Below are 27,219 nucleotides of genomic sequence, written 5' to 3' on the forward strand. Positions count from 1 at the left end.
TTAGTATGATAATCTCTAGGTCTATCCATCTTGCTGCAAGTGGCATTATTTTGTTCTTTTTTTATGCAGACTGCTGTAATTTCTTATATAAACTACATCAACCATCTTCAAACTGGTCTTGGTAACTATGGTGTTTTTCTCTTCAAATGCCTTCTTCCCATTGCTGCCAAGATCTGAAAGGCCCATCAATCCCCTGCTAATGCTATCCAGCAGATCCCTGCCCTCCCTAGCAGAGAGCACAAGTTTCCCATGGTACACACCAGGGAAGGACCACCAGGTTCCTGGCTGGCTCTCCAACCTTTTCTTTCATCATTTTCTGTATAAAACATTATGTTCTGTTAATAACAAAGTCTCTATTTCTTATTAATAACACAGAGTCACAAACCACCTCCCAAACTTGGCCATTGCTACTCTCTAAACAAATCTACTTCAGTCCATGAATCATAACTGGCTGGTGAGCTTTAGTAGAAGTAATTATAACACAGTTCTTTAATGAAAAAATCTCCTACCTTTTCTTCTTTACAGCATTTAATAAGAATTAGCTTATGGAAAGAACTTAATTCTGGACACCAAAAATTATGGCTTGTGGGCACCCTTTCTGTTGTCATGAGTTGATCATCCTCCTTTATTTTAGAATAGGCTTCCTGTTCAGGTGGGTTAAGGTAAGTCTCAAAAGATCCTGGAAACACAATTTAAAAATATGCTTTAATTAAAGTTGCTTTGACTTTGATATTAAATAAATATATTTGGTAATTAAAAAATCTCTACATTTACCATTAGCTTTTTACATTACCACAAATGTAAATATATTTAATCTCCCCCTACCCAACCTAATTAAAAAACAGTGAATTTAAAATTGGATCAGAAAACGAATTCAAACCACTTAACAAAAGGCAAAGCTAAAACAAATGACAGAGAAGTTAAAAATAAAAGGATGCATAGAGATATATCAATCAAATGTGAGCAAAAACAAACACCTGACATGATAAGAGTAACACTGGATATATTAAAATTCAAGGCAAATATAATTAAATGGGATGAAATTGTTCAAGTTATATTAATTAAAATACAAACCCAATAATAAAAACACAATAAAATAAACCTATATGTGTCAGACAATAGCACAAAAATACATCAAACCATCACTGCTGAAGGCAGAAGAAAAAGCAGAAAAACATATTAATGATAGGAAATAACACAACTGTCAGTCTGTGACAGGTAAAGGAAATTAAAAATTCTGGTATAAATAATTTTTACCATATAAATAATATATGAATAAATTGACATCACTACAACTTTATGCCCTAATAAACAGAACACATTGCCCTCAACCCCTCTGGAATATTTATAAGAAATGGGCTTGCATCTCACATGAGGCTTAGGATTCTAGTTAGCCCTTACTCTGGTTATAACATGTAGTAAGAATTAGCATTGAAATTCCTGCAGAGTGAGAGGGCAGACAGCAGAAGCAAGAAGAACTACAGTTCTGCAGCATGTGGAACAAAATCCACATTCACAGAAAGACAGACAGAATGAAAAGGCAGAGGACTGTGTACCAGATGAATGAACAAGATAAAACCCCAGAAAAACAACTAAATGAAGTGGAGATAGGCAACCTTCCAGAAAAAGAATTCAGAATAATGATAGTGAAGATGATGCAGGACCTCGGAAAAAGAATGGAGGCAAAGATCGAGAAGATGCAAGAAATGTTTAACAAAGACCTTGAAGAATTAAAGAACAAACAAACAGAGATGAACAATACAATAACTGAAATGAAAAATACACTAGAAGGAATAAATAGCAGAATAACTGAGGCAGAAGAACGGATAAGTGACCTGGAAGACAGAAAGGTGGAATTGACTGCTGTGGAACCGAATAAAGAAGAAAGAATGAAAAGAAATGAAGACAGCCTAAGAGACCACTGGGATAATATAAAACACATGAACATTCACATTATAGGGATCCCAGAAGGAGAAGAGAGAGAAAAAGGACCCAAGAAAATATTTGAAGAGATTACAGTCAAAAACGTTCCTAACATGGGAAAGGAAATAGCCACAAAGGTCCAGGAAGTGCAGAGAGTCTCAGGCAGGATAAACCCAAGGAGAAACATGCCGAGACACATAGTAATCAAACTGATAAAAATTAAAGACAAAGAAAAATTATTGAAAGCCACAAGGAAAAAATGACAAATAACATACAAGGGAACTCCTACAAGGTTAATAGCTGATTTCTCAGCAGAAACTCTACAAGCCAGAAGGGAGTGGCATTATATATTTAAAGTGATGAAAGGGAAGAACCTACAACCAAGATTACTCTACCCAGCAAGGATCTCATTCACATTCACCAGAGAAATCAAAAGCTTTACAGACAAGCAGGAGTTAAGAGAATTCAGCACCACAAACCAGCTCTACAACAAATGCCAAAGGAACTTCTTTAAGTGGGAAACACAAGAGAAGAAAAGGACCTACAAAAACAAACCCAAAACAATTAAGAAAATGGTAATAGGAACATACATATCGATACTTACCTTAAATGTGAATGGATTAAATGCTCTAACCAGAAGTTACAGGCTCACTGAATGGATACAACAACGAGGCCCATATATATGCTGCCTACAAGAGACCCACTTCAGACCTAGGGACACATACAGACTGAAAGCAAGGGAGTGGAAAAAGATATCCCATACAAATGGAAATCAAAAGAAAGCTGGAGTAGCAATTCTCATATCAGGCAAAATAGACTTTAAAATAAAGAATGTTACAAGAGACAAGGAAGGACACTACATAATGATCAAGGGATCAATCCAAGAAGAAGATATAACAATTATAAATATATATGCACCCAACATAGGAGCACCTCAATACAGAAGGCAAATGCTAACAGCTATAAAAGAGGAAATCAACAGTAACACAATAAGAGTGGAGGACTTTAACACCTCATTTACACCAATGGACAGATCATCCAGACAGAAAATTAATAAGGAAACACAAGCCTTAAGTGACACATTAGACCAGACAGATTTAATTGATATTTCTAGGACATTCCATCCAAAAACAGCAGATTACACTTTCTTCTCAAATGCACACGGAACATTTTCCAGGATAGATCACATCTTGGGTCACAAATCAAGCCTCGGTAAATTTAAGAAAATTGAAATCATATCAAGCAACTTTTCCAATCACAACACTATGAGATTAGAAATCAATTACAGGGAAAAAACATTAAAAACACAAACACATGGAGGTTAGACAATATGTTACTAAAAACCAAGAGATAACTGAAGAAATCAAAAACAACCTAGAGACAAATGACAAAGAAAACACAACAATCAAAAACCTATAGGATGCAGCAAAAGCAGCTCTAAGAGGGAAGTTTATAGCAATACAATCCTACCTCAAGAAACAAGAAAAATCTCAAATAAACAATCTAACCTTACACCTAAAGGAACTAGAGAAAGATGAATTAATAACACCCAAAGTTAGTAGGTGGAAAGAAATCATAAAGATCAGAGCAGAAATAAATGAAATAGAAATGAAGAAAACAGTAGCAAAGATCAATAAAACTAAAAGCTGCTTCTTGAGAAGATAAACAAAATTGATAAACCTTTAGCCAGACTCATGAAAAAAAAAAGGGAGAGGGCTCAAATCAATACAATTAGAAATGAAAAGGAGAAATTACAATGGAAACTTCAGAAATATGAAGCATCATAAGAGACCGCTACAAGCAACTCTATGCCAATAAAATGGACAACCTGGAAGAAATGGACACATTCTTAGAAAGGTATAAGCTTCTAAGACTGAAGCAGGTAGAAATAGAAAATATGAACAGACCAATCACAAGTAATGAAATTGAAACTGTGATTAAAAATCTTCCAGCAAACAAAAGTTCTGGACCAGATGGCTTCACAGGTGAATTCTATCAAACATTTAGAGAAGAGCTAACACCCGTCCTTCTCAAACTCTTCCAAAAACTTTCAGAGGAAGGAACACTCCCAAACTCATTCTATGAGGCCACCATCACCCTGATAACAAAACCAGACAGATATACCACAAAAGAAGAAAACTACAGACCAATATCACTGATGAATATAGATGCAAAAATCCTCAACAAAATACTAGCAAACAGAATCCAACAACACATTAAAAGGATCATACACCATGTTCAAGTGGGATTTATCACAGGGATGCAAGGATTCTTCAATATATGCAAATCAATCAGTGTGATACACTACATTAACAAATTAAGGAATAAAAACCACATCTCAATAGATGCAGAAAAAGCTTTTGACAAAATTCAACATCAATTTATGATAAAAACTCTCCAGAAAGTGGGCATAAAGGGAACATACCTCAACATAATAAAGGCCATATATGACAAACCCACAGCAAACATCATTCTCAATGGTGAAAAACTGAAAGCATTTCAACTAAGATCACAAACAAGAGAAGGATGTCCACTCTCACCACTATTATTCAACATAGTTTTGGAAGTTTTAGCCACGGCAATCAGAGAAGAAAAAGAAATAAAAGGAATACAAATTGGAGAAGAAGAAGTAAAACTGTCACTGTTTGAAGATGACACGATACTATACAGAGAGAATCCTGAAGATGTCACCAGAAAACTACTAGAGCTAATCAATGAATTTGGTAGAGTTGCAGGATACAAAATTAATGCACAGAAATCTCTTGCATTGCTATACGCTAACAATGAAAGATCAGAAAGAGAAATTAAGCAAACAATCCCATTCACCATCGCAAGAAAAAGAATAAAATACCTAGGGATAAACCTACCTAAGGAGGTAAAATATCTGCACTCAGAAAACAATAAGACACTGATGAAGGAAATCAGAGATGACACAAACGGATAGATATACCATGTTCTTGGATTGGAAGAATCAATATTGTGAAAATGGCTATGTTACCCAAAGCAATATACAGATTCAATGCAATCCTTATCAAATTGCCAATGGCATTTTTTACAGAACTAGAACAAAAAATCTTAAAATTTGTATGGAGACACAAAAGACCCTGAATAGCCAAAGCCATCTTGAGGGAAAAAAATGGAGCTGGAGGAATCAGACTCCCTGACTTCAGACTATACTACAAAGCTACAGTAATCAACACAATATGGTACTAGCACAAAAACAGAAATATAGATCAATGGAACAGGATAGAAAGCTCAGAGATAAACCCACGCACCTATTGTCAACTAATCTATGACAAAGGAGGCAAGGATATACAATGGAGAAAAGACAGCCTCTTCAATAACTGGTGCTGGGAAAACTGGACAGTTACATGTGAAAGAATGAAATTAGAATACTCCCTAACACCATACACAAAAATAAACTCAAAATGGATTAAAGACCTAAATGTAAGCCCAGAAACTATAAAACTCTTGGAGGAAAACATAGGCAGAACATTCTATGACACAAATCACAGCAAGATCTTTTTTGATCCACCTCCTAGAGTAATGGAAATAAAAACAAAAGTAAACAAATGGGACCTAATGAAACTTAACAGCTTTTGCCAAGCAAAGGAAACTACAAACAAAATGAAAAGACAACCTTCAGAATGGGAGAAAATATTTGCAAAGGAATCAACAGACAAAGGATTAATCTCCAAAATATATAAACAGCTCATGTAGCTCAATATTAAAAATACAAACAACACAATCAAAAAATGGGCAGAAGACCTAAATAGATATCTTTCTGAAGAAGACATACAGATGGCCAAGAGGCACATGAAAAGCTGCTCAACATCACTAATTATTAGAGAAATGCAAATTAAAACTACAATGAGGTATCATATCACACTGGTTAGAATGGCCATCATCAGAAAATCTACAAATAACAAATGCTGGAGAGGGTGTGGAGAAAAGCCTCTTGCACTGCTGGTGGGAATGTAAATTGATACAGCCACTATGGAGAACAGTATGGAGGTTCTTTAAAAATCTAAGAATTACCATGTGACCCAGCAATCCCACCCTATGCATATACCCAGAGAAAACCATAATTCCCAAAGACACATGCACCCTAATGTTCATTGTAGCACTATTTACAATAGCCAGGTCATGGAAGCAAGCTAAATGCCCATCGACAGACAAATGGATAAAGAAGATGTGGTACATATACACAATGGAATATTACTCAGCCATAAAAAGGAACGAAATTGGGTCATTTGTAGAGATGTGGATGGACCTAGAGACTGTCATACAGAGTGAAGTAAGTCAGAAAGAACAAAACAAATATCGTATATTAATGCATATATGTGGAATCTAGAAAAATGGTACAGATGAACCAGTTTTCAAGGCAGAAAGAGACACAGATGTAGAGAAAAAAGGTATGGACAACAAGCAGGGAAAGCGGGGTGGTAGTGGTGGTGGTGGGATGAATTGGCAGGTTGGGATTGACATATATACACTAATATGTATAAAATAGATAACTAATACTGAACATGGGAAAAAATAAAGAAATGATTTAAAAAAAAGAAAAAAAAGAAAGACAACCTACTGAATGGGAGAAAAAAAAAAAAGAAATTCCTGCAGGTGCAGGGAGCACAGTACGGTGTAAGCCCCTCAGCAAACCAGCACAACCATCTAGTGATGAAACAGGCTGCTGCGGTCGAACATTAGGCAAAATAGTTGGCTTCCGTGGTGGGCTAGGAAACCAGTTTCTCCAGCTGGTCTACTGGGACTCTCCTCTGAGGGCCTAACAATAGCAACCACAGAGCTGGTGACAGTTTGAAATGTAGTGACACTTAAGACCATGGCCCTGGAGCCATGGAGTATGTACCTCTGCAAGACTTCTAATTTCTATATGAAATATACACAGTTACATGGTATGAGACCACAGGACACAGCATACCACAGTGCTTTCTAGTTGAAAGTGGATGCATTATTCTGAGGACCAGGAAGTAGAACCACTTATGCCAAAAGGACTTCTTTTCTCTTCAGGTTCTCATTACTGTATAATCACCAGGGCTTTGACTAATAAGACATGATAATTTAAAATTATAACTCTCAACTAATAGGACATGAAGCACTTAGAAACCATCAAAGACACAAGATTAAGGCAATTAGGAAGCCTTTGAAGGTAAGAGTGGCATTGAAATTAATTATTAAACTTAACCTGCAAAGATCCAAAGCTCAGTTTTAGAACACAAGCCATCCTATCACATGTACAAACCTTCACCATTCTGCAGGATTTCCAGAATCAACCTTGAAATTTAACAAATGAAAGCAGGATGGTTGTTTTAAATTACTAATATTTTAGTCCCAGTTGACAGGAATAACATAGTGCCTTTTGTCCAAACACGACGAGTTGTTCCCAGAATTACTTAACCTTTCAGCCTCTACCTCTTCCCACTTTCTTTGCTTCTGTGTTTATGAGGATCCATCTAGCCCTTTTTGCTTCAGATCTGTCCCTAACTGTCCATCACTAGGCTTCTCCTATAAGTATTTTTCTTTTGTGTTCTACTTCTAGCTACCTTGTTTAATTGGTCCACAATATAGAAACATAATTTTTATTTGATTTATTTATTGAAGAGTATTTTATTTTTTCTAGTCTTTATTTAGAAATCAAGTGAACATATTAGGATCCGAGAAATTCTGGTTCATGTAGCTTTTAAACCACCACACTTACTAGGTATATTCAGGTAAATAAACATTCATATGAGAAGTAGAAGAATAATTACTAAAAATAGCAATAGGGCTTCCCTGGTGGCGCAGTGGTTGGGAGTCCGCCTGCCGATGCAGGGGACGGGGGTTCGTGCCCCAGTCCGGGAGGGTCCCGCGTGCCACGGAGCGGCTGGGCCCGTGGGCCGTGGCTGCTGGGCCTGCGCGTCTGGGGCCTGTGCTCTGCGGCGGGAGGGGCTGCGGCAGTGAGAGGCCCGCGTACCGCAAAAAAAAAAAAAAAAAAAAGCAATAGAACACAGAACTTCAAATCAGTACAGGGGAAATAAAAAAAAGAATGTGGACAATTCACTTGAAGGCAAGAAAGAAGAAATAAAAATGAAGCAAAGAAAAAGCCTGCCATGGAAAAAATCCCTACAAAATAAGATGATAGATGTAAATCCAAATAGATCAGGATTTTCAGCCCTGCCACTACTGCCATTTGGGGCCAAGTGGTCATTTGTTGTGGAGGGTTGTTCTGAGCATTGTAGGATGTTTAGTCACATCTCTGGTTTCTACCTACTAGATACCTGCAGCACCACCCCAGTCATGGCAACCAATAATGTCTTCAGATGTTGCTAAATGTCCCCTGGGGAACAAAATCTTCCACAGTTGAGAGCCACTGAAATAGATCAATAACCATCCTTACAATAATTGGATTAAAACTTGCCCGTTTAAAAAGAGAGACTCTCACATTGCTCAAAACAGCAAAATCCAACTGAAGATACACTGAAAACATGACGATGACACAAAAGACTTGAAAAGGAAGAGTGTAGAAATATATAAAGGGGGAATACTAATGAAGATAATCCTGCTGTAACAATATTAACCTTAGAAAATATAATTTAAGGCAAAAAGCACTATTCAGGGTAAAGAGGAATATTATTTAATAAAAAAGGAATAATTTGCTAGAAAGATAATAATCCTAAATGCATTTATAATTAACAGCATCAGTTCCACAAGATATAATGGGAGAAATTCCAGAATTACAAAGAGAAATTGTCAATCATAGTGGTGAACCTTACAGATTTAGTATAAAAGACAGTAAAATAAACACCACAATTAATAGGTTTGAACTAAAGATTACATATCTTTAGTTCAAAAGATTACATATCTTTTGCATCCAAGGAAAGACACACATGGAACATTTTACATAAACTGAAGTATAAATAAATTACAAACAATCAATTTCATGCAAACCATGAGTATAATTTCTACAAGGTAAGTAAATTATAAACAATAAAATGATAGTACCCCCAAATCGTAAATGCGTTTGAATTAAAAAGTATACTTTTAGAATCAAAAGGGCTACAGAGTAAAACTTTTGGGGAAAAAGTAACATAAAATGTTATAATTAGAGCAGGCATAACCTCTGGGGAAGAGGGAAAGGGTCCTATGAAGGAGTATAAGGGGATTCTGTGATGCTGGTACTGGCCTATTTCTTGACTTGGGTGGTGGCTCATAAGTACAGTTGGTTTTTGATAATCAAATTGTTGACTCTGATTTGTGTACTTTTCCATATGTATATTATCCATCAATAAAAAGTTAAAAAAAAAGTATGGGATGCAGCTAAAGCAATACCCAGAGGTAAATGCATCTTTTTAAAATGGATATAATAGTAAACATGAAATATTGAAAATTCATGGACCAAGCATTCAACTCAAGAAATTGGGAAAACATGTAATTCACAATTTCTTAATAATGAAGACATTTCCTAGTGAAAAATATTGATATTGCAGAAGAGGTTAAAGGAGACCTTAAAGTTAGGATTCACAAGCTTGTTTACAACCCCATATAGCAGAGCCTTTTTGACGTCTTACCTATGCGTATGGAAATAGGATGTAACACTATGTATTGTGTAAGTTCTTTAAAAACTGGAAATAATTCTTCTAAGTCACAGCATGCGAACCACATGGCAGTAAGCAGCCAGGGAACTTCAGGCTTAGGTGGGCGTTCCTATTAGAAGACAGAAAGAATAGAAAGTTGTCACAAAGACAACCACAGAATATGCTTTCACCTTGCCTAAGTGAAAAATCAAGCTCTAATAGAATGTTAAAAATAACCATTTACCCAGGACAAGTATAAGATATAGTGAGATAGAAATGGTGTTGAATCAATTCTATTTGTTGGCCTTTGAACAGAAGTACAGCTGATGAAACTTTTCATGTTGACATATGCAGAAAGCAGTTGATCTGGTGAAGGGTTAAAATAAAATCTGTAAAGTCTACTTCTAGCCTGTCCTCCAACATGTCACACCAGTCTCTCCCCACCCCTCAAATATTCTTATATTAATGATTTTTTCCTAGAGAACTGGTTTTTAAATCCAGTTCCCAGATGTTCTCACCTCTAGGAGATAGGAAAAGTTGAGTAGTATAGCAAAGTCAGTAGCAAGACAAGTGAACATCTCATTCCAGCTGGGCTAAGTGTGTATATGTCTAATCATTTCATATATTTCCAGAAATTTCTGGGAAAAGTATTGTGCCATCTGGCAATATTCCATGAAGCCCTTTCATGTGGGTAAACAGTTTAAAAAGAGACAGAAAAACAGCTGTGATTGTAGACCAAAACTAGTTATTTGAAAATTTCATGAATATTTGCCTGAGGTTTTATACCACATTTTTAAATGGCTTTATTGAGATACAATTCATATACCATGCAATTCACCCATTTAAAGCATACAATCCAATGTATTTTAGTAAATTCACAGTTATGTGTAACCATGACCACAGTCAATTTTAGAACATTTCATCTCCTCAAAAAACCCCATGTATCCTTTAGCAGTTCCCCTCCCATCTGCCCATGCCCTCTAGCCCTAAGAAACTGAAACTAGTTCTTTGAAAATTTAGTACTTTGAAACAAAACTTTGAAAGTTTGGTACTGCTTTCTGTCTCTATCCATTTGCCTCTTCTGAATACTTCATATAAATCAAATTTTACAATATGTGGTCTTTTGTGACTGATTTCTTTCACCTAGCTTAATGTTTTCAAGGTTTATTCACGTTGTGGTATGTATCAGTACTTCATTCCTCTTTATGATTGAATGATATTCTGTTGTTATGGATATACCACATTTTGTTTACCTGCTCATCAGTTGATGGACTGGATTGCTTTAACCATTTTGGCTATTACAAATAGTGCTGCTGTGAATATTCATGTCTAAGTTTTTGTGTGAACCTATGTTTTCATATCTCTTTGATATATACCGAGGAGTGGAATTGCTGGATCATGTGGTAATTCTACATTTAATTGCTTGAGCAGCTGCCAGACTGTTTTCCAAAGCAGCTGCGCCATTTTTCATGTTTGTTAGCAGTTTATGAGGGTTCTGATTTGTCCACATGTTCACCAACACTCAGTATTATCTGTCTTTTGATTCTAACCATTCTAGTGGGTGTGAATGGCATCTCCTTATCATTTTGATTTGCATTTCCCTGATAAATAATGAGGTCAGATATCTTTTCATGTGCTTATGTATATATTTGGAGAAATATCTATTCAGGTCCTTTGGCTATTTCTAAGTTGGGTTGTCTTTATTATGGATTCATAAGAATTCTTTATCTATTCTAAATACAAATCCTGTAACATCTTAATGTTTTCGAGGTTTATTCATGTTGTAGTATGTATCAGTACATCCTTGTCAAAATCAGTTGACCATAGACACATGGCTTTATTTCTGGACTTTCACATTTGATTCCATTTACCCATATGTCTATCCTTATGCTAATATGTTGCTGTCTTGATTACTGCTGCTTTGTAGTAAGCTTTGTAATCCTGTATGAATTTTAGGATCAGTTTGGCAATTGCTGAAAAGAAACCAGTTAGAATTTTGATAGGGATATCACTGAATCTGTAGACCAGTGTGTGGAGTATTGCCATCCTAACAATATTAAGTCTCCAATCCATGAACATGGGATGTTTTCCTATTGATTTAGGTCCTCTGATTTCTTTCAGCCTGTTTTGTAGTTTTCAGAGTATAAGTTTGAACTTCTTTTGTTAAATTTATTTCTAAGTATTTTATTATTATTGATGCCATTGTAAATGGAATTGCTAGTTTCACTTTATATTGTTCATTGCAAATGTAAAGAAATCCAAATTAATTTTGTACATTGATCCTGTATCCTGCAACCTTGCTGAGCTTGTTTATTAATTCTAATAGTTTTTTTTAAAGTAAATTCCTTAGTGTTTTTTATGTACAAAATCATGTCATCTGCAAATAGAGGTAGTTTTACTTCTTTGTTTCCAATCTGGATGCCTTTCATTTCATTTTCTTGTGTATCTGTCCTGGCAAGAATTTCCACTACAATGTTGAAAAGAAGTGGTGAGAGCAAACATCCTTCTTGTTTCTGATCCTTGGTGGAATGCATCCAGGCTTTCACTATTAAGTATGATGTTAGCTGTGGGTTTTTGTATATGCTCTTTTTCTGGTTGAAGAAATCCTCTTTTATTTCATTTGTTAAGTGTTTTTATGATTATTAGTTATGTGATTCTGGAAAGGTCTTTAACCTCTCTGGGCCTCTGCTTGAAAAACCTGTAAACACAGCTGTTAACAAGAATACTGTGAAGGAAGAAGACTGACAATGCCGGGAAGGGCTTAGCTGAATGACTGACTAATAGTCAGTAAGAGAGTGAGGTGGGTAAGAGGGCAAGCTCTACAGACTTGACTGCAAGGGTTTGACTCCTGGTTCCAAACCCTAATAAGTATGTGATCATGATGAGTTACATCATCTCTTTGTGCCTAATTAACTTATCTTCAGACTAGTGATAAAATTAGGAACTCACCCAACAGGAATACTGAAATAAATAAATGAGTAGATATACATAAAACATATAGCAAACCCTATATAACTATTAACTGTGATTATGAAGTTAAGACAGTGTTAAGCAAGGATTAACAGAATACGTATGTATACAGGGTGGGTGGGGGTCAGGGAAGAAGGACCATCTGGTATAGAGGTCTTCTTTGGGCTTGTCCTGGGAGTGCAGGGTGCTGAGAGTCAAATGAAAGCACAAAGTCCAATGTCCCAGTGTTACTCTGAGGCTCAAATACTGGCAAACATATGCAGGTGTCAGGTCTGTAGGGTCCAAGGGTAGGGCTCGAAATTGAAGACAGAGCCAAGAGTTTAGAGTTGGACTGGATGGACTTGCAGGCAAGAGTTGCGGGACTGTGCCCCAGTTCTGTGGGCCACCAGGTCTGTGGTACATGGGTGAGTTAGGGCCAGTTTGAGGGGCTGGGGCAAGTTAGACAAATATTATGGTATGACAGAAGGCAACAATCAAGTTCTAGTCCTTCCTGTGCTTTATAATGAAAGATGGGTTCAGGCAAGAGGGGGTCATTGTTTCACAAACAGTGTGGCCAGATCTGTGAATTACAACTTTTATTGGATTTCAACTCTTCCCATTTGTAAGATGGTCAACTTTTCAAAACATGTCCCCATCTACTAGTTCACTGGTTACTCCCAACATCTCTTTTCTACAGGTGAGGACATTGCTGCACAAAGAGGTCAAATGTTACCAACATTATATAGTGACTAAAGACAGAACTAAGTTATAGTCTGGGTCCCTGAACCCTAGTGGGCCACACAGCTGAATGTATAACCTTCAGCCACCAGAGTCACTGTGGAGCATTGGTAGGTGCTTGTGGGCTCTATCTAATAACATTCACAATCTAATCTTGACACAGATACCTTTTCCAATCCTGCAGAACCTCGGAGAAAGAAATTCCATTCAGCATCGGTTAAGCTTCCTTGCTGACGCATGATCTCAACACAGAGCATAAAGCTGTAGACGAGTTTATGTTGTTCAAAAAGTCCTCTCGAGACATTGACATAAGCCGTTAGGAGAGTCTGTTCTAGTAGAATTTCCATGCGCTGCTGTAGATCATCTGTCCTCATAGAGGTTTCGATTGTTGTATTGAACAACTGTGAAAGAGAACTCTGTCAGTGTCTCTGAGTTAATTCAATTTCATGGAGGAAAAAATATCCCTGCTCCTCACCCTGACCCCCCCAAATTCAGTGAGTAAATAGCAGCACAGGTGGTGAATACTGTACCATGAAAAAGTCCAGAATTCATCCCAAATTGACACATTTATATGTAATATTTATTTTGTGCACTCCTCTCTCTCCCCATTTTCCAGAAATGGACCAGTGCCAAATTCTTGACTACTGAAAAGGCATAATATTGACTTTGGACAGAAAATGCAAAATAAAGGTGAGCTGGCAAAACGAGTTTCTCATATCCTCAACTCACATTTGATAATCACTTTGGATGAGAGGTGTAAGGACTAGGTAAGGTCGTGCCCTCTTCTTGGCATTTTCCTAAGATAATTCTTAGGGTGTGGGAAGAACGTGTAAGAATTTTCTTTGAAATTTAAGAGGAACCAGCTTTAAAGAAGACTTCCACCCTGCTTCCCACCTGGAAATTTTGGGAACAGGCCTCCTCCGTAAAAGGTGCCTCACATTACAAGGATATCAGGAAGGCAGCAGAGATGGTGGCATGGAAGGCTCAGGTGAGAGGGATAGAGGTAGCCCCACCCATTTCCTGTCACTTCCAAGTAGCACAAGGGCAGGGGGAGGGGATATCCAGAAATTCCCAAGGGTCTTGAGCTGTGTGACAAATCTGAGCAGAGCCTGAACTCAGGGGCTTGCGTGCAAGTCATGGCCAAGGGGATCTTGCAGCAGAGACTGGGGTCTCATGAGGGATGAGAGGACCATCCTTATGGCTTCGGCCTGGAGGATCCACAGCACAAGGGGCAAAGGTGCCAGGTGAGGAAGGGCTGCCCAATTCATTGGTCACCTTGAGAGGGATCAAGATGCATTGCTCATGGAGAGATCAGACAGATTGAAGCAGATTGGACACTGGAGACCAACTGAGGGCCAAGGCAGATCAAGGTCAAGAAGCGTGCTTCACAAGCCCCTAAAAATGCTGCACTGTCCTTGTGCAGGCCTCCTTGTACCACCCCCAACTCATTCTGCTAACAGGGTGGAGCACAAGGGGAAAGGATCTGACTGTCTGTCTCCTCACCCAAAGATAGGCCTCCATTCCCTAAAATTAAAAGGGCTTGGAGGAAGCATTCACTTATTCTAGAGAACTGGGAAAGCCTTGTTAATTCTCTGGAAAGTTTGGTCAACAAAGAATAATGGAGTTGTTACTTTAATACACTTAGAAGCAAAGAGTTTTCTTTAAGAACCTGACAAGAGGCAGAGAGTTAAAAGTCCAGTGAAGACCTGGTAAGTTCGGTGCCAAAATAAAACATGGTGAATCTTGACACGCTCCAAATAACTTTAGTGTGAAATGGAATTATGGATGGGTTTGGTAGAGGATGTCCTGGTCAGGGCTGTCACCTACAATTGTGTTTTGGGTTTCTAGTTTCCCTTCCAAATAGCAAAACTCCAGTGTTTTGATGATTCATCCTATAACCCTTTTTCGGTTGGCTCAAGATATTTTCAGGGCATCTTCATTTTTAATTCTTGAAGGAGATTTTAAAACCTTGAAAAGCATGAATTCCAAAACACCCAAGATGAGAAAAGTGTTATCAAAGTCATTTAGATAGAATTAAAGGATTTACTAATCTTTACCTTGCTTGTTTTAATACCCACCAACTAAAGGAAGAGGCGTGAGAATGGCAACCCCTGCCTTTAGGAACTGAGCTGTGACCCGAGTAGAAATGGCTTCTAAAGGCTGCCACAGCAGATGCACTTCTTGTTGGAAGAGAGCCCAGGTGTGTCTACACAACATGCCTCTCATTTCTCTCAATTCTTCATTTCCGTTCTCTCCTGCAGCTCCTATTGCTGCCGGCCCCCTGACCACCAAACAAGACATCTAGAGGAAAAACCAAGCTTGGTCTAGTATATAAAAATTGTTTGAATATTTCAACAGCCATTTTTAATGGAGGGATGCAAACAGCCTCTTCACTCATGAGACACTCATGATGTGTCATATGGTGCTAAGCGCCACGGGGGGAAGCAGGGTTGGGTGAGACTTCCTTCCTGCCTTCTGGGAGGTCAGACTTCAGCAGGAGAGAAGAGCCCACCGCCCCAGGCAGAGTGGTGGAAGTTCCACATGAGGCATTCACATGTGTTGGAGAAAGACTGCTGCAAATTGTTTGCTACTCCTTCCATGGAGAAGTGGAGCCTAAATCCCCTCCTCTCGAATCTGGGCTAGGTTTAGTGACTCCATTGACCAAGAGACTATAGCACAAGTGATGCTGCCTGACATCCAAAGCTAGGTCAGAAGAGGCCTTGTAGCTTCCACCTTGGCTTCTTAGAACATTTGCTTTTGGGAGCTGCCCTCTTGGGGCAGCCCTGTTGTGAGCACCCAAGCCACATGGAGAGGTGACTGTAGGAGTTGACATCCCAGCCACATAAGTGACCATTTTGGACATCCAGCCCCAGAAGACTGCAGCCTTATCCACAGGCTTCACTTAATGAGAAGGTGGCACTTAATCTGGGAGGGAGGGCATTCTAAACAGAGAGGGTCATAAACACAGAAGCATCTGGGGAGTCCAGGGAATGTGAATGGATCCATTTGGCTGCTGGAAGAGGACTAGTGGGAAATGTGGCTCTAGAGACAGAACAGGGACAGGTTGGATGTGGCTTTGGAACCTGAACTGTGTTTGATGGTCAATGTCTGTGAAAATCCATTTTGGATCCCCAGAGTACAGAGCAGTGTTTTAAAAACATGAGGCCTGGGCTGGCCTGGCCTCTGGAGTGAGAGCCAGCACTGACTACAGGGATAAGGGCATGTAGCAGGAAGTAAAGATGTGTGGCAGGGAAAGAGGATCTATTTACAATTATTACTGTTTTCTACTGTGAGTGGTGTGTATGGAGACGCCTTTGAATTGTATTATGGGTGTGAGCACATAATGATTAAAGAAGCCAGAGTGAGCTAAACTGCTCTCTGCACATAAAAGGGAAGAATACAGACAAGAGGGGAATGGGAGCTGGTAGATGGGAAACAGCCAGAGAGGCCGTGTGGGGGATGGGCTGAGAGAAACTCCGGAGGTGAACAGAGGGGACCCCTGTGGATGCTTGATACATTTTGCTGTGTGATGAGTGATGCAAACTCTCTGTCTCCCCTGGAAATCTTCGGGTAAACTGACATTGCTTGCCAAAGTTTTGTGACATTAAATTTGCTTTTGGGAGATACTAGAATGCTGCCTAAAAGAGGATGAGAGCGGGGAGACCTTCAAGATGGTGGAGGAGTAAGACGTGGAGATCACCTTCCTCCCCACAAATACATCAGAAATACATCTACATGTGGAACATCTCCTACAGAACACCTACTGAACGCTGGCAGAAGACCTCAGACTTCCCAAAAGGTGAGAAACTCCCCATGTACCTGGGTAGGACAAAAGAAAAAAGAAAAAACAGAGACAAAAGAATAGGGATGGGACCTGCACCTCGGGGAGGGAGCTGTGAAGGAGGACAAGTTTCCACACTCTAGGAAGACCCTTCACTGGCGGAGACGGGGAGTGTGCAGGGGTGAAGATTCAGAGCCACGGAGGAGAGCACAGCAACAGGGGTGCAGAGGGAAAAGAGGAGAATATTCCTGCACAGAGGATCAGTGCCAACCAGCACTCACCAGCCTGAGAGGCTTGCCTGCTCACTGGGATGGGTGGGGGCTGGGAGCTGAGGCTCTGGCTTCAGAGTTCAGATCCCAGGGAGAGGACTGGGGTTGGCTGCGTGAACACAGCCTGAAGGGAGCTTGTGCACCACAGCTAGCCAGGAGGGAGTCCGGGAAAAAGTCTGGACCTGCCTAAGAGGCAAAAGACCATTGTTTCTGGGTGTGCAAGGAGAGGGGATTTGGAGCACTGCCTAAATGAACTCCAGAGACGGGCGCAAGCTGTGGCTATCAGTGTGGACCCCAGAGACAGGCATGAAACACTAAGGCTGCTGCTACAGCCACCAAGAAGCCTGTGTGCAAGCACAGGTCACTATCCACACCTACCCTCCCGGGAGCCTGTGCAGGCCGCCACTGCCAGGGTCCCATGATGCAGGGACAACTCCCCCAGGCGAACACATGGCATGCCTCAGGCTGTTGTAGAACACAGGCTCGCCTCGCATCCCATACCCCTCCCTCCCCCCAGCCTGAGTGAGCCAGAGCCCCCTAATCAGCGGCTCCTTTAACCCCATCCTGTCTGGGCGGGAACAGATGCCCTCAGGTGACCTACACGCAGAGGCGGGGCCAAATCCAAAGCTGAACCCCAGGAGCTGTGAGAACAAAGAAGAGAAAGGGAGCTCTCTCCCAGCAGCCTCAGGAGCCACGGTATAAATCTCCACAATCAACTTGATGTACTCTGCATCTCTGGAATACCTGAATAGACAATGAATCATCCCAAATTGAGGTGGTGGAATTTGGGAGCAACTGTAGACTTGGGGTTTTCTTTCTGCAACAATTTCTTTCTGGTTTTATGTTTATTTTAGTTTAGTATTTAGAGTTTATTATCATTGGTAGGTTTGTTTACTGATTTGGTTGCTCTCTTCTATTTATATATATATATATATTTCCTTTTTCTCTTTTTTGAGTGTGTATGTGTATGCTTCTTTGTGTGATTTTGCCTGTTTAGCTTTGCTTTTACCATTTGTCCTAGGGTTCTGTCTGTCCGTTTTGTTTTTTAGTATAGTTTTTAGTGCTTGTTATCACTGGTGGATTCGTTTTTCGGTTTGGTTGCTCTCTTCTTTCATTCTTTTTCTTTTTTCTTTTTAATAATTTAAAAAAATTTTTAATTTTAATAACTTTATTTTATTTTTTCTTTCTTTCTTTTTGTCTCCCATTTCTTCTGAGCCGTGTGGCTGACAGGGTCTTGGTGCTCCAGAGACCTCCCGGTTCCACATAATATCAAATGGTGAAAGCTCTCCCAGAGATCACCATCTCAAGGCTGAGACCCAGCTCCACTCAACGACCAGCAAGCTACAGTGCAGGAAACCCTATGCCAAATAACTAGCAAAACAGGAACACAACCCCACCCATTAGCAGAAAAAACAAGATTGAGCCTCATCCACCAGAACACAGGCACCAATACCCTCCACCAGGAAGCCTACACAACCCACTGAACCAACAGCCACTGGTGGCAGACACCATAAACAACGGGAACTACGAACATGCTGCCTGCAAAAAGGAGACCCCCCCCAAACACAGTAAGTTAAGCAAAATCAGAATTTAGGGAAACACACAGCAGATGAAGGAGCAAGGTAAAAACCCACCAGACCAAACAAATGAAGAGGAAAGAGGCAGTCTACCTAAAAAAGAATTCAGAGTAATGATAGTAAAGATGATCCAAAATCTTGGAAATAGAATGGAGAAAATACAAGAAATGTTTAACAAGGACCTAGAAGAACTAAAGAGCAAACAAACAATGATGAACAACACAATAGATTAAATGAAAAATCCTCTAGAAGGAATCAATAGCAGAATAACTAAGGCAGAAGAACAGATAAATGACCTGGAAGATAAAATAGTGGAAATAACTACCACAGAGCAGAATAAAGAAAAAAGAAAGAAAAGAATTGAGGACAGTCTTAGAGACCTTTGGGACAACATTAAACAAGAAACATTCGAATTATAGGGGTCTCAGAAGAAGAAGAGAAAAAGAAAGGGACTGAGAAAATATTTGAAGAGATTATAGTTGAAAACTTCCCTAATATGGGAAAAGAAATAGTCAATCAAGTCCACAAAGCACAGAGAGTTCCATACAGGATAAATCCAAGGAGAAACATGCCAAGACACATATTAATCAAACTGTCAAAAATTAAATACGAAGAAAAAATATTAAAAGCAGCAAGGGAAAAACAACAAATAACATACAAGGTTATTAACAGCTGATCTTTCAGCAGAAAGTCTGCAAGTCAGAAGGGAGTGGCAGGACATATTTAAAACGATGAAAGGGAAAAACCTACAACCAAGATTACTCTACCCAGCAAGGATCTCATTCAGATTTGATGGAGAAATTAAAACCTTTACAGACAAGCAAAAGGTAAGACAATTCAGCACCACCAAACCAGTTTTACAACAAATGCTAAAGAAACTTCTCTAGGCAGGAGACACAAGAGAAGGAAAAGACCTACAATAACAAACCCAGAACAATTAAGAAAATGGTAATAGGAACATACATATCGATAATTACCTTAAATGTAAATGGATTAACTGCTCCCACCAAAAGACATAGAATGGCTAAATGGATACAAAAACAAGACCTGTATATATGCTGTCTACAAGAGGCCCACTTCATATCTAGGGACACATACATACAGACTGAAAGCGAGGGAATGGGAAAAGATATTCCATGCAAAGGGAACGCAAAAGAAAGCTGGAGTAGCACTTCTCATATCAGGAAAAATAGACTTTAAAATAAAGACTATTACAAGAGACAGAGAAGGACACTACATAATGGTCAAGGGATCGATCCAAGAAGAATACATAACAATTGTAAATATTTATGCACCCAACATAGGAGCACCTCAATACATAAGGCAAATGTTAACAGCCATAAAAGGGTAAATCGACAGTAACACAATCATAGTAGGGGACTTTAACACACCACTTTCACCAATGGACAGATCATCCAAAATGAAAATAAATAAGGAAACACAAGCTTTAAATGATACATTGAACAAGATGGACTTAATTGATATTTATAGGACATTCCATCCAAAAACAACAGAATACACTTTCTTCTCAAGTGCTCATGGAACATTCTCCAGGATAGATCATATCTTGGGTCACAAAGCAAGCCTTGGTAAATTTAAGAAAATTGCAATTGTATCAAGTATCTTTTCTGACCATAATGCTATGAGACTAGATATCAATTACAGGAAAAAATCTGTAAAGAATACAAACACATGGAAGCTAAACAATACACTACGTAATAACCAAGAGATCACTGAAGAAATTAATGAGGAAATCAAAAAATACCTAAAAACAAATGACAATGAAAACACAACGACCTAAAACCTATGGGATGCAGCAAAAGCAGTTCTAAGAGGGAAGTCTAGCAATACAAGCCTAGTTCAAGAAACAAGAAACATCTCAAATAAACAACCTAACCTTACACCTAAAGCAATTAGAGAAAGAGGAACAAAAAAACTCCCAAAGTTAGCAGAAGCAAAGAAACCATAAAGATCAGATCAGAAATAAATGAAAAAGAAATGAAGGAAACAATAGCAAAGATCAATAAAGTTAAAATCTGGTTCTTTGAGAACATAAGCAAACTTGATAAACCATTAACCAGAATCATCAAGAAAAAAAGGGAGAAGACTCAAAGCAACAGAATTAGAAATGAAAAAGGAGAAGTAACAACTGACACTGCAGAAATACCAAGGATCATGAGAGATTACTACAAGCAACTATATGCCATAAAATGGACATCCTGGAAGAAATGGACAAATTCTTAGAAAAGCACAACCTTCCAAGACTGAACCAGGAAGAAATAGAAAATATAAACAAACCAATCACAAGCACTGAAATTGAGATTGTGGTTAAAAATCTTCCAACAAGCAAAAGCCCAGGACCAGATGGCTTCACAGGCGAATTCTATCAAACATTTAGAGAAAAGGTAACACCTATCCTTCTCAAACTCTTTCAAAATATAGCAGAGGAAGGAACACTCCCAAACTCATTCTACAAGGCCACCATCACCCTGATACTAAACCCAGACGAAGATGTCACAAAGAAAGAAAACTACAGGCCAATATCACTGACGAACATAGATGTAAAAATCCTCAACAAAATACTAGCAAAGAGAATCCAACAGCACACTAAAAGGGTCATACACCTTGATCAAGTGGGGTTTATCCCAGGAATGCAAGGATTCTTCAATATATGCAAATCAATCAGTGTGATACACCATATTAACAAATTGAAGGAGAAAAACCATATGATCATCTCAATAGATGCAGAAGAAGCTTTCAACAAAATTCAACACCAATTTATTATTAAAACCCTTCAGAAAGTAGGCATAGAGGGAACTTACGTCAACATAATAAAGGCCATATGTGACAAACCCACAGCCAACATCATTCTCAATGTGAAAAACTGAACTGATTTCCTCTAAGATCAGGAACAACACAAGGGTGTACACTCTCACCACTATGATTCAACATAGTTTTGGAAGTTTTAGCCATGGAAATCAGAGAAGAAAAAGAAATAAAAGAAATCCAAACTAGAAAAGAAGAAATAAAGCTGTCACTGTTTGCAGTTGACATGATACTATACATAGAGAATCCTAAAAATGCGACCAGAAAACTACTAGAGCTAATCTATGCATTTGGTAAAGTAGCAGGATACAAAACTAATGCACAGAAATCACTTGCATTCCTATACACTAATGATGAAATATCTGAAAGAGAAATTAAGGAAATACTCCCATTTACCATTGCAACAAAAAGAATAAAATACCTAGGAATAAACCTACCTAAGGAGACAAAAGACCTGTATGCAGAAAACTATAAGACACTGAGGAAAGAAATTCAAGATGATACCAAAGATGGAGAGATATACCATGTTCTTGGATTGTAAGAATCAACATTGTGAAAATGACTATACTACCAAAAGCAATGTACAGATTCAATGCAATCCCTATCAAACTACCACTGGCATTTTTCACAGAACTAGAACAAAAAATTTCACAATTTGTATGGAAACACAAAAGACCCCAAATAGCCAAAGCAACCTTGAGAAAGAAAAATGGAGCTGGAGGAATCAGGCTCCTGGACTTCAGACTATACTACAAAGTTACAGTAATCAAGACAGTATGGTACTGGCACAAAAAAAGAAATATGGATCAATGGAACAGGATAGAAAGCCCAGAGATAAACCCACACACATATCACCTTATTTTTGATAAAGGAGGCAAGAATATACAATGGAGAAAAGACAGCCTCTTCAATAAGTGGTGCTGGGAAAACTGGATAGCTACATGTAAAAGAATGAAATTAGACATTCCATAACACCATACACAAAAATAAACTCAAAATGGATTAAGGACCTAAATGTAAGGTCAGACACTGTAAAACTCTTACAGGAAAACATAGGAAGAACACTCTATGACATAAACCACAGGAAGATCCTTTTTGACCCATCTCCTAGAGAAATGGAAATAAAAACAAAAATAAACAAATGGGACCTTATGAAACTTAAAAGCTTTTGCACAGGAAAGGAAACCATAAACAAGACATCAGACAACCCTCAGAATGGGTGAAAATGTTTGCAAATGAATCAACAGACAAAGGATTTATCTCCAAAATTTACAAGCAGCTCATGCAGCTCAATATCAAAAAAACAAACAACCCAATCCAAAAATGTGCAGAAGACCTAAACAGACATTTCTCCAAAGAAGATATACAGGTTGCCAACAAACACATGAAAGAATGCTCAACATCATTAATCATTAGAGAAACGCAAATCAAAACTACAGTGAGGTGTCACCTCACACCGGTCAGAATGGACATCATCAAAAAATCTAGAAACAATAAATCCTGGAGAGGGTGTGGAGAAAAGGGAACCCTCCTGCACCGTTGGTGGGAAAGTAAATTGATACAGTCACTATGGAGAACAGTACGGAGGTTCCTTAAAAAACTAAAAATAGAACTACCATACGACCCACTACTGGGCATATTCCTTGAAAAAACCATAATTCAGAAAGAGTCATGTACCACAATGTTCACTGCCACTCTATTTACAATAGCCAGGACATGGGATTAACCTAAGTGTCCATCTACAGATGAATGGATAAAGAAGATGTGGCACATATATACAATGGAATATTACTCAGCCATAAAAAGAAGCGAAACTAAGTTATTTATAGTGAGGTAGATGGACCTAGAGTCTGTCATACAGAGTAAAGTAAGTCAGAAAGAGAAAAACAAATACCATATATATAGAATCTAATAGTAAAATAAAATAAAATAAAAAGGTTCTGAGGCACCTAAGGGCAGGACAGGAATAAAGACGCAGATGTAGAAAGTGGACTTGAGAACATGGGGAGGGGCAAGTGTAAGCTGGGACGAAGTGAGAGAGTGGCATGGACATATATACACCACCAAATGTAAAATAGATAGCTAGTGGGAAGCAGCCACATAGCACAGGGAGATCAGCTCGGTGCTTTGTGTCCACCTAGAGGGATTGGATAGGGAGGGTGGGAGGGAGGGAGATGCAAGAGGGAAGAGATATGGGAACATATGTATATGTATAACTGATTCACTTTGTTATAAAGCAGAAACTAACACACCATTGTAAATCAATTATACTTCAATAAAGATGCTAAAAAAAAAGGGATATGGAAAAAAAAAAAGGATGAGAGTTGAAAATATCCTACTCACGGGACATCAGAGAAAATTAAACTGTGAATAGGAGACCAAGTGGAGAAACCATAAATAAACAAAGGAATTCTCCCAGTTACATGGTGAAAGTAGGAAAGGAACACAGGAAAGGGGACAAGGCAAGTAAAACTCCTGTAAATAAAACCCACGGGTTGGGAGGAGAGCCAGTTTTATAACAAGTTCTGGAAAAAAAAAGATACAGAAACCAATCTGCATAAGGTCAGAGCTATCTGAGACTTGGGATGCAACACAGAAAACTCTAACAGTGGAAAGGAAGCTGTATTACTGGAGAGAAAGTATAGAGAAATAGAATGGAGTTGGGACTCTTTAAAGAAAAGAAAAGCAGGTAAGAAGGAAAACAAGCAAGCTGTTAGTTGAGAAGCCAAGAGAAAAAATGAAACGTGCAAAGAAGCTTTCTTTTCATCCTCTGTGGATTTTTCTGTGCATACCGGGCACCTGAGTCTTTAAGGGCTGTGCTTAAACCACAGTCTGAACTCAAAACTCTTGGAAGATTTTATCCAATCACTAAACTCATGATTTGCCTGAGGCAGGAAGTAACTCAACAGGGTTTAAAGAGAAGCCAGTGATAAATTTCACTAACAACAGCAACAACACACTTACCTGTTTAAAATATTTTAGTGAGTACTGATACATAGGATCTATTTCCGAGAGGCTCGCAATAACAAAGTACAAAGCAGAGCCTTGAGTGGCCACTGGACGATACTTCTCACGAGCAGCGTTTATCATCTGTTCAGTGGACTCTGCTTCCTTCAGCCTGATTTTAATGGCACCGGAAGTGATCTGAACAAACACAAGAAAACAAGTTCTTAAGGATCTGTTTCCAAAACATGGTGGGATTTTGGGAACATATCCAGTTAGGTCTAGGAAGGAAAGAAGGAGATGATGAATTTGTGATTATAATAAGGGGACCCCCAGACAGATGACTGAGTCTCAGGACTCAATGACCTTCTTCTGGCCAAGCTGACCTCCTTTCCAGGCAGAGTTAGGGATGGGCAAATGGAAATAGGCAACACAAGGAGCCCAGGAAGAAGTGGAGCAGAACTTCTCAGAGCCTGGAGCCTGGATAACTTCTGACATGGAAACTCTAACACCCAGTTTCCTTGTCCTCAAATGATTCTGGGCTCCCGTAATAAAAGGAGGTATGAAGGGAGAAGGGACACCCATGAAACTGCCCACAAGAGGCAGGTGCAGAGAGGCTGGAAGGAAGTGGTACCACATCCCACTCTCGAATAACAAGCAAGTCTAACGTTCTCTCTCTTTTCCTGGCATCTCAGGTGTAGACAGGGAAACTCAGGGGTAGAAGCTGTCGTTTGTGAAGGGTTGTAAAATGTAAGTAAGTTGGAGACGTTTACAAGGTGTGTTGCTGTTCTTTTGGTTTTCTGTCTTTTGGGTTTGTGGTTCTGGGGAGCCTTCTGGCCAGTGGGCTTTCCAAGGTACCTTTCTCTGTCTCCCTCAGTCTCTCTGTCTTTCCCTATGGCTGTCTGTCCTTGTTCTCCCCCTCCCCCTCATCTTCTTCAGGTGTGGACATCCCTAGGTTGGGAGATCCTGTGTCTCAAAGAAGTCACAGAGTCTAGGGCATGGACTGTGAACAATCACTATGGGCTCGCTGGTCAGTATTTGCACTATTGAAGGGGATCATCGGGTTCCTGTCTAGAGCCACACTGCCCACTGGAAATATAATGTGAGCCACAAATACAATTCTAACTTTTCTAACTTAAAGTAAAAGAAACAAGTAAAATGAATTTTTACAATATATTTAACCCAATATAATCCAATCTATCTTGATATATATCAATATATAATCAACATAAAAATTTATTGAGATACTTTTGCATTTGTGGGGATTAAGTCTTGGACATCTGGTGTGTATTTTACACTAACAACACATCTCAGTTCAGACTAGTCACATTTCAAGGGCTCAACAGCCGCACGTGGTTAGTGGCTAAGTCTAGACTGTCCTCCCCAGCCCACTATGGTGGGGGGAGGGACTTGGTGCAGAAGCTGTGCCCCGGAATCAAAGGTTCACATTCTCCCTATGTTGACCCTTTAGGAACCTGAGGAGGCAAGAAAGGGTAGAACTGGGTGAGAAACACCAGTCTCAATACTGGACTCAACTAAAGTCTTTACACCTGAGTAGAAAAAGAGAGGTTGACATGGGAGCAGTTGAATTATGGAGATCTACCCACAAACAATGCTTTATTCCCTGGTGAGCACAGGCCCTGATAATGCAGAACCCAGGGCTAAAGAGAAAGCAAAGCAAACCATTTTCTTCTTTTGGCCAGAGAATACTAGAAGACTATACACCTCAGTTGAGTTTAGTAACTACTTATAGACATTATGTCCTAGAGACTTGAGGCTTCCACAGTGGTGAGGGAAGATAGACCTAGTTTTAAATGAGGGCTCTGGGAATTTAGGGGAGTATGAACTATAGGCAGGAAGTGGCAGGAAATGCAGCCCAGGAGCAATCAGTCCTGTCTCTACAGAAAGGACCTCTTCAAGGTAAATCCTTGCAAACAGAAACTAGTTGACAGATAAAGATGGCAGTCAGAATACATGTACCTTTACTCCTTACTGAAACCATGACAGAGTTATAGTGAAGGGATTTTTTAAAAAACACTGCAAATCCACAAAAATGGGAGGAACGGAAGAGGAAATAGCAGACAGAAGGGTGGTGACAACTTAGCAGACCCAGGAAAATGGGTTTCTGAGCTGGCAAAGGGGAAAGCCAAGAACTCATACAATTTGTAAAATAGATTCTTGCTGCAGGGAACTTAACAACCTAACAGAAGAGAAAAGACATGTAATTGGATAGCTATGACATAAGGTAAACAGTGACAAGTGCTGTATTAGAGGTGCAGATAAGGAGTCAGGTGTTCCAAGAAGGAAGCCCTTCATTCCAGCTGGGAAGACCCAGGGAAGCTTCCTGAAGTGGGGTGACATTAATATGTGTATGTAATTGTGTCGTTCCTTTCAACTTATATCTTGTCCCAGTTCTTTATGTGACATGCTTTGTTTGAAAAATGCAGACAAGAAGAGCAGTTGTTACATTTTATCTACCTTTCCTTCAGTTGGTGAGGGGCCTGCTAGCCAGGCACTTTATTGTGTCTGCCCCCGCAGCTCAGGGGTGGCTACCGCTCTTGCTTTAAAAGACTCTGCAGGTTAGCACAGGGAGATCACCTCCATGCTTTGTGACCACCTAGAGGGGTGGGATAGGGAGGGTG

General features: G+C 39.2%; 1 protein-coding gene and 1 long non-coding RNA gene across 3 annotated transcripts in view; one reads left to right on the forward strand and one right to left on the reverse strand.

Annotated features, from left to right (window-relative positions):
* LOC149747698 (uncharacterized) overlaps positions 1-27,199 on the forward strand; it is a 69,504-nt gene extending 42,305 nt beyond the window's left edge. The window contains exons 2-5 of one of the 2 annotated variants that reach the window (XR_016395372.1): positions 13,798-13,871; positions 15,269-15,381; positions 16,812-16,980; positions 17,814-27,199. This is a non-coding gene — a long non-coding RNA (uncharacterized LOC149747698). Of the gene's footprint in view, positions 1-13,797; positions 13,872-15,268; positions 15,382-16,804 lie in introns of both variants that reach the window. The other variant, XR_016395371.1, reaches the window with a different exon arrangement.
* DNAH6 (dynein axonemal heavy chain 6) overlaps positions 1-27,219 on the reverse strand; it is a 294,154-nt gene that overhangs the window by 51,896 nt on the left and 215,039 nt on the right. The window contains exons 59-62 of the mRNA XM_022556141.3: positions 24,599-24,778; positions 13,349-13,582; positions 9,489-9,624; positions 510-679 (exon numbers count right to left, since the gene is read on the reverse strand). Coding sequence (XP_022411849.2) covers positions 510-679; positions 9,489-9,624; positions 13,349-13,582; positions 24,599-24,778 — 720 coding nt within the window. The remainder of the gene's footprint in view (positions 1-509; positions 680-9,488; positions 9,625-13,348; positions 13,583-24,598; positions 24,779-27,219) is intronic.

Source organism: Delphinapterus leucas, chromosome 13 (assembly GCF_059928025.1).
Source record: "Delphinapterus leucas isolate spDelLeu-1000000601 "Yukka" chromosome 13, BTC_Dleu_Yukka2, whole genome shotgun sequence".
Classification (NCBI taxonomy): Eukaryota; Metazoa; Chordata; class Mammalia; order Artiodactyla; family Monodontidae; genus Delphinapterus; species Delphinapterus leucas.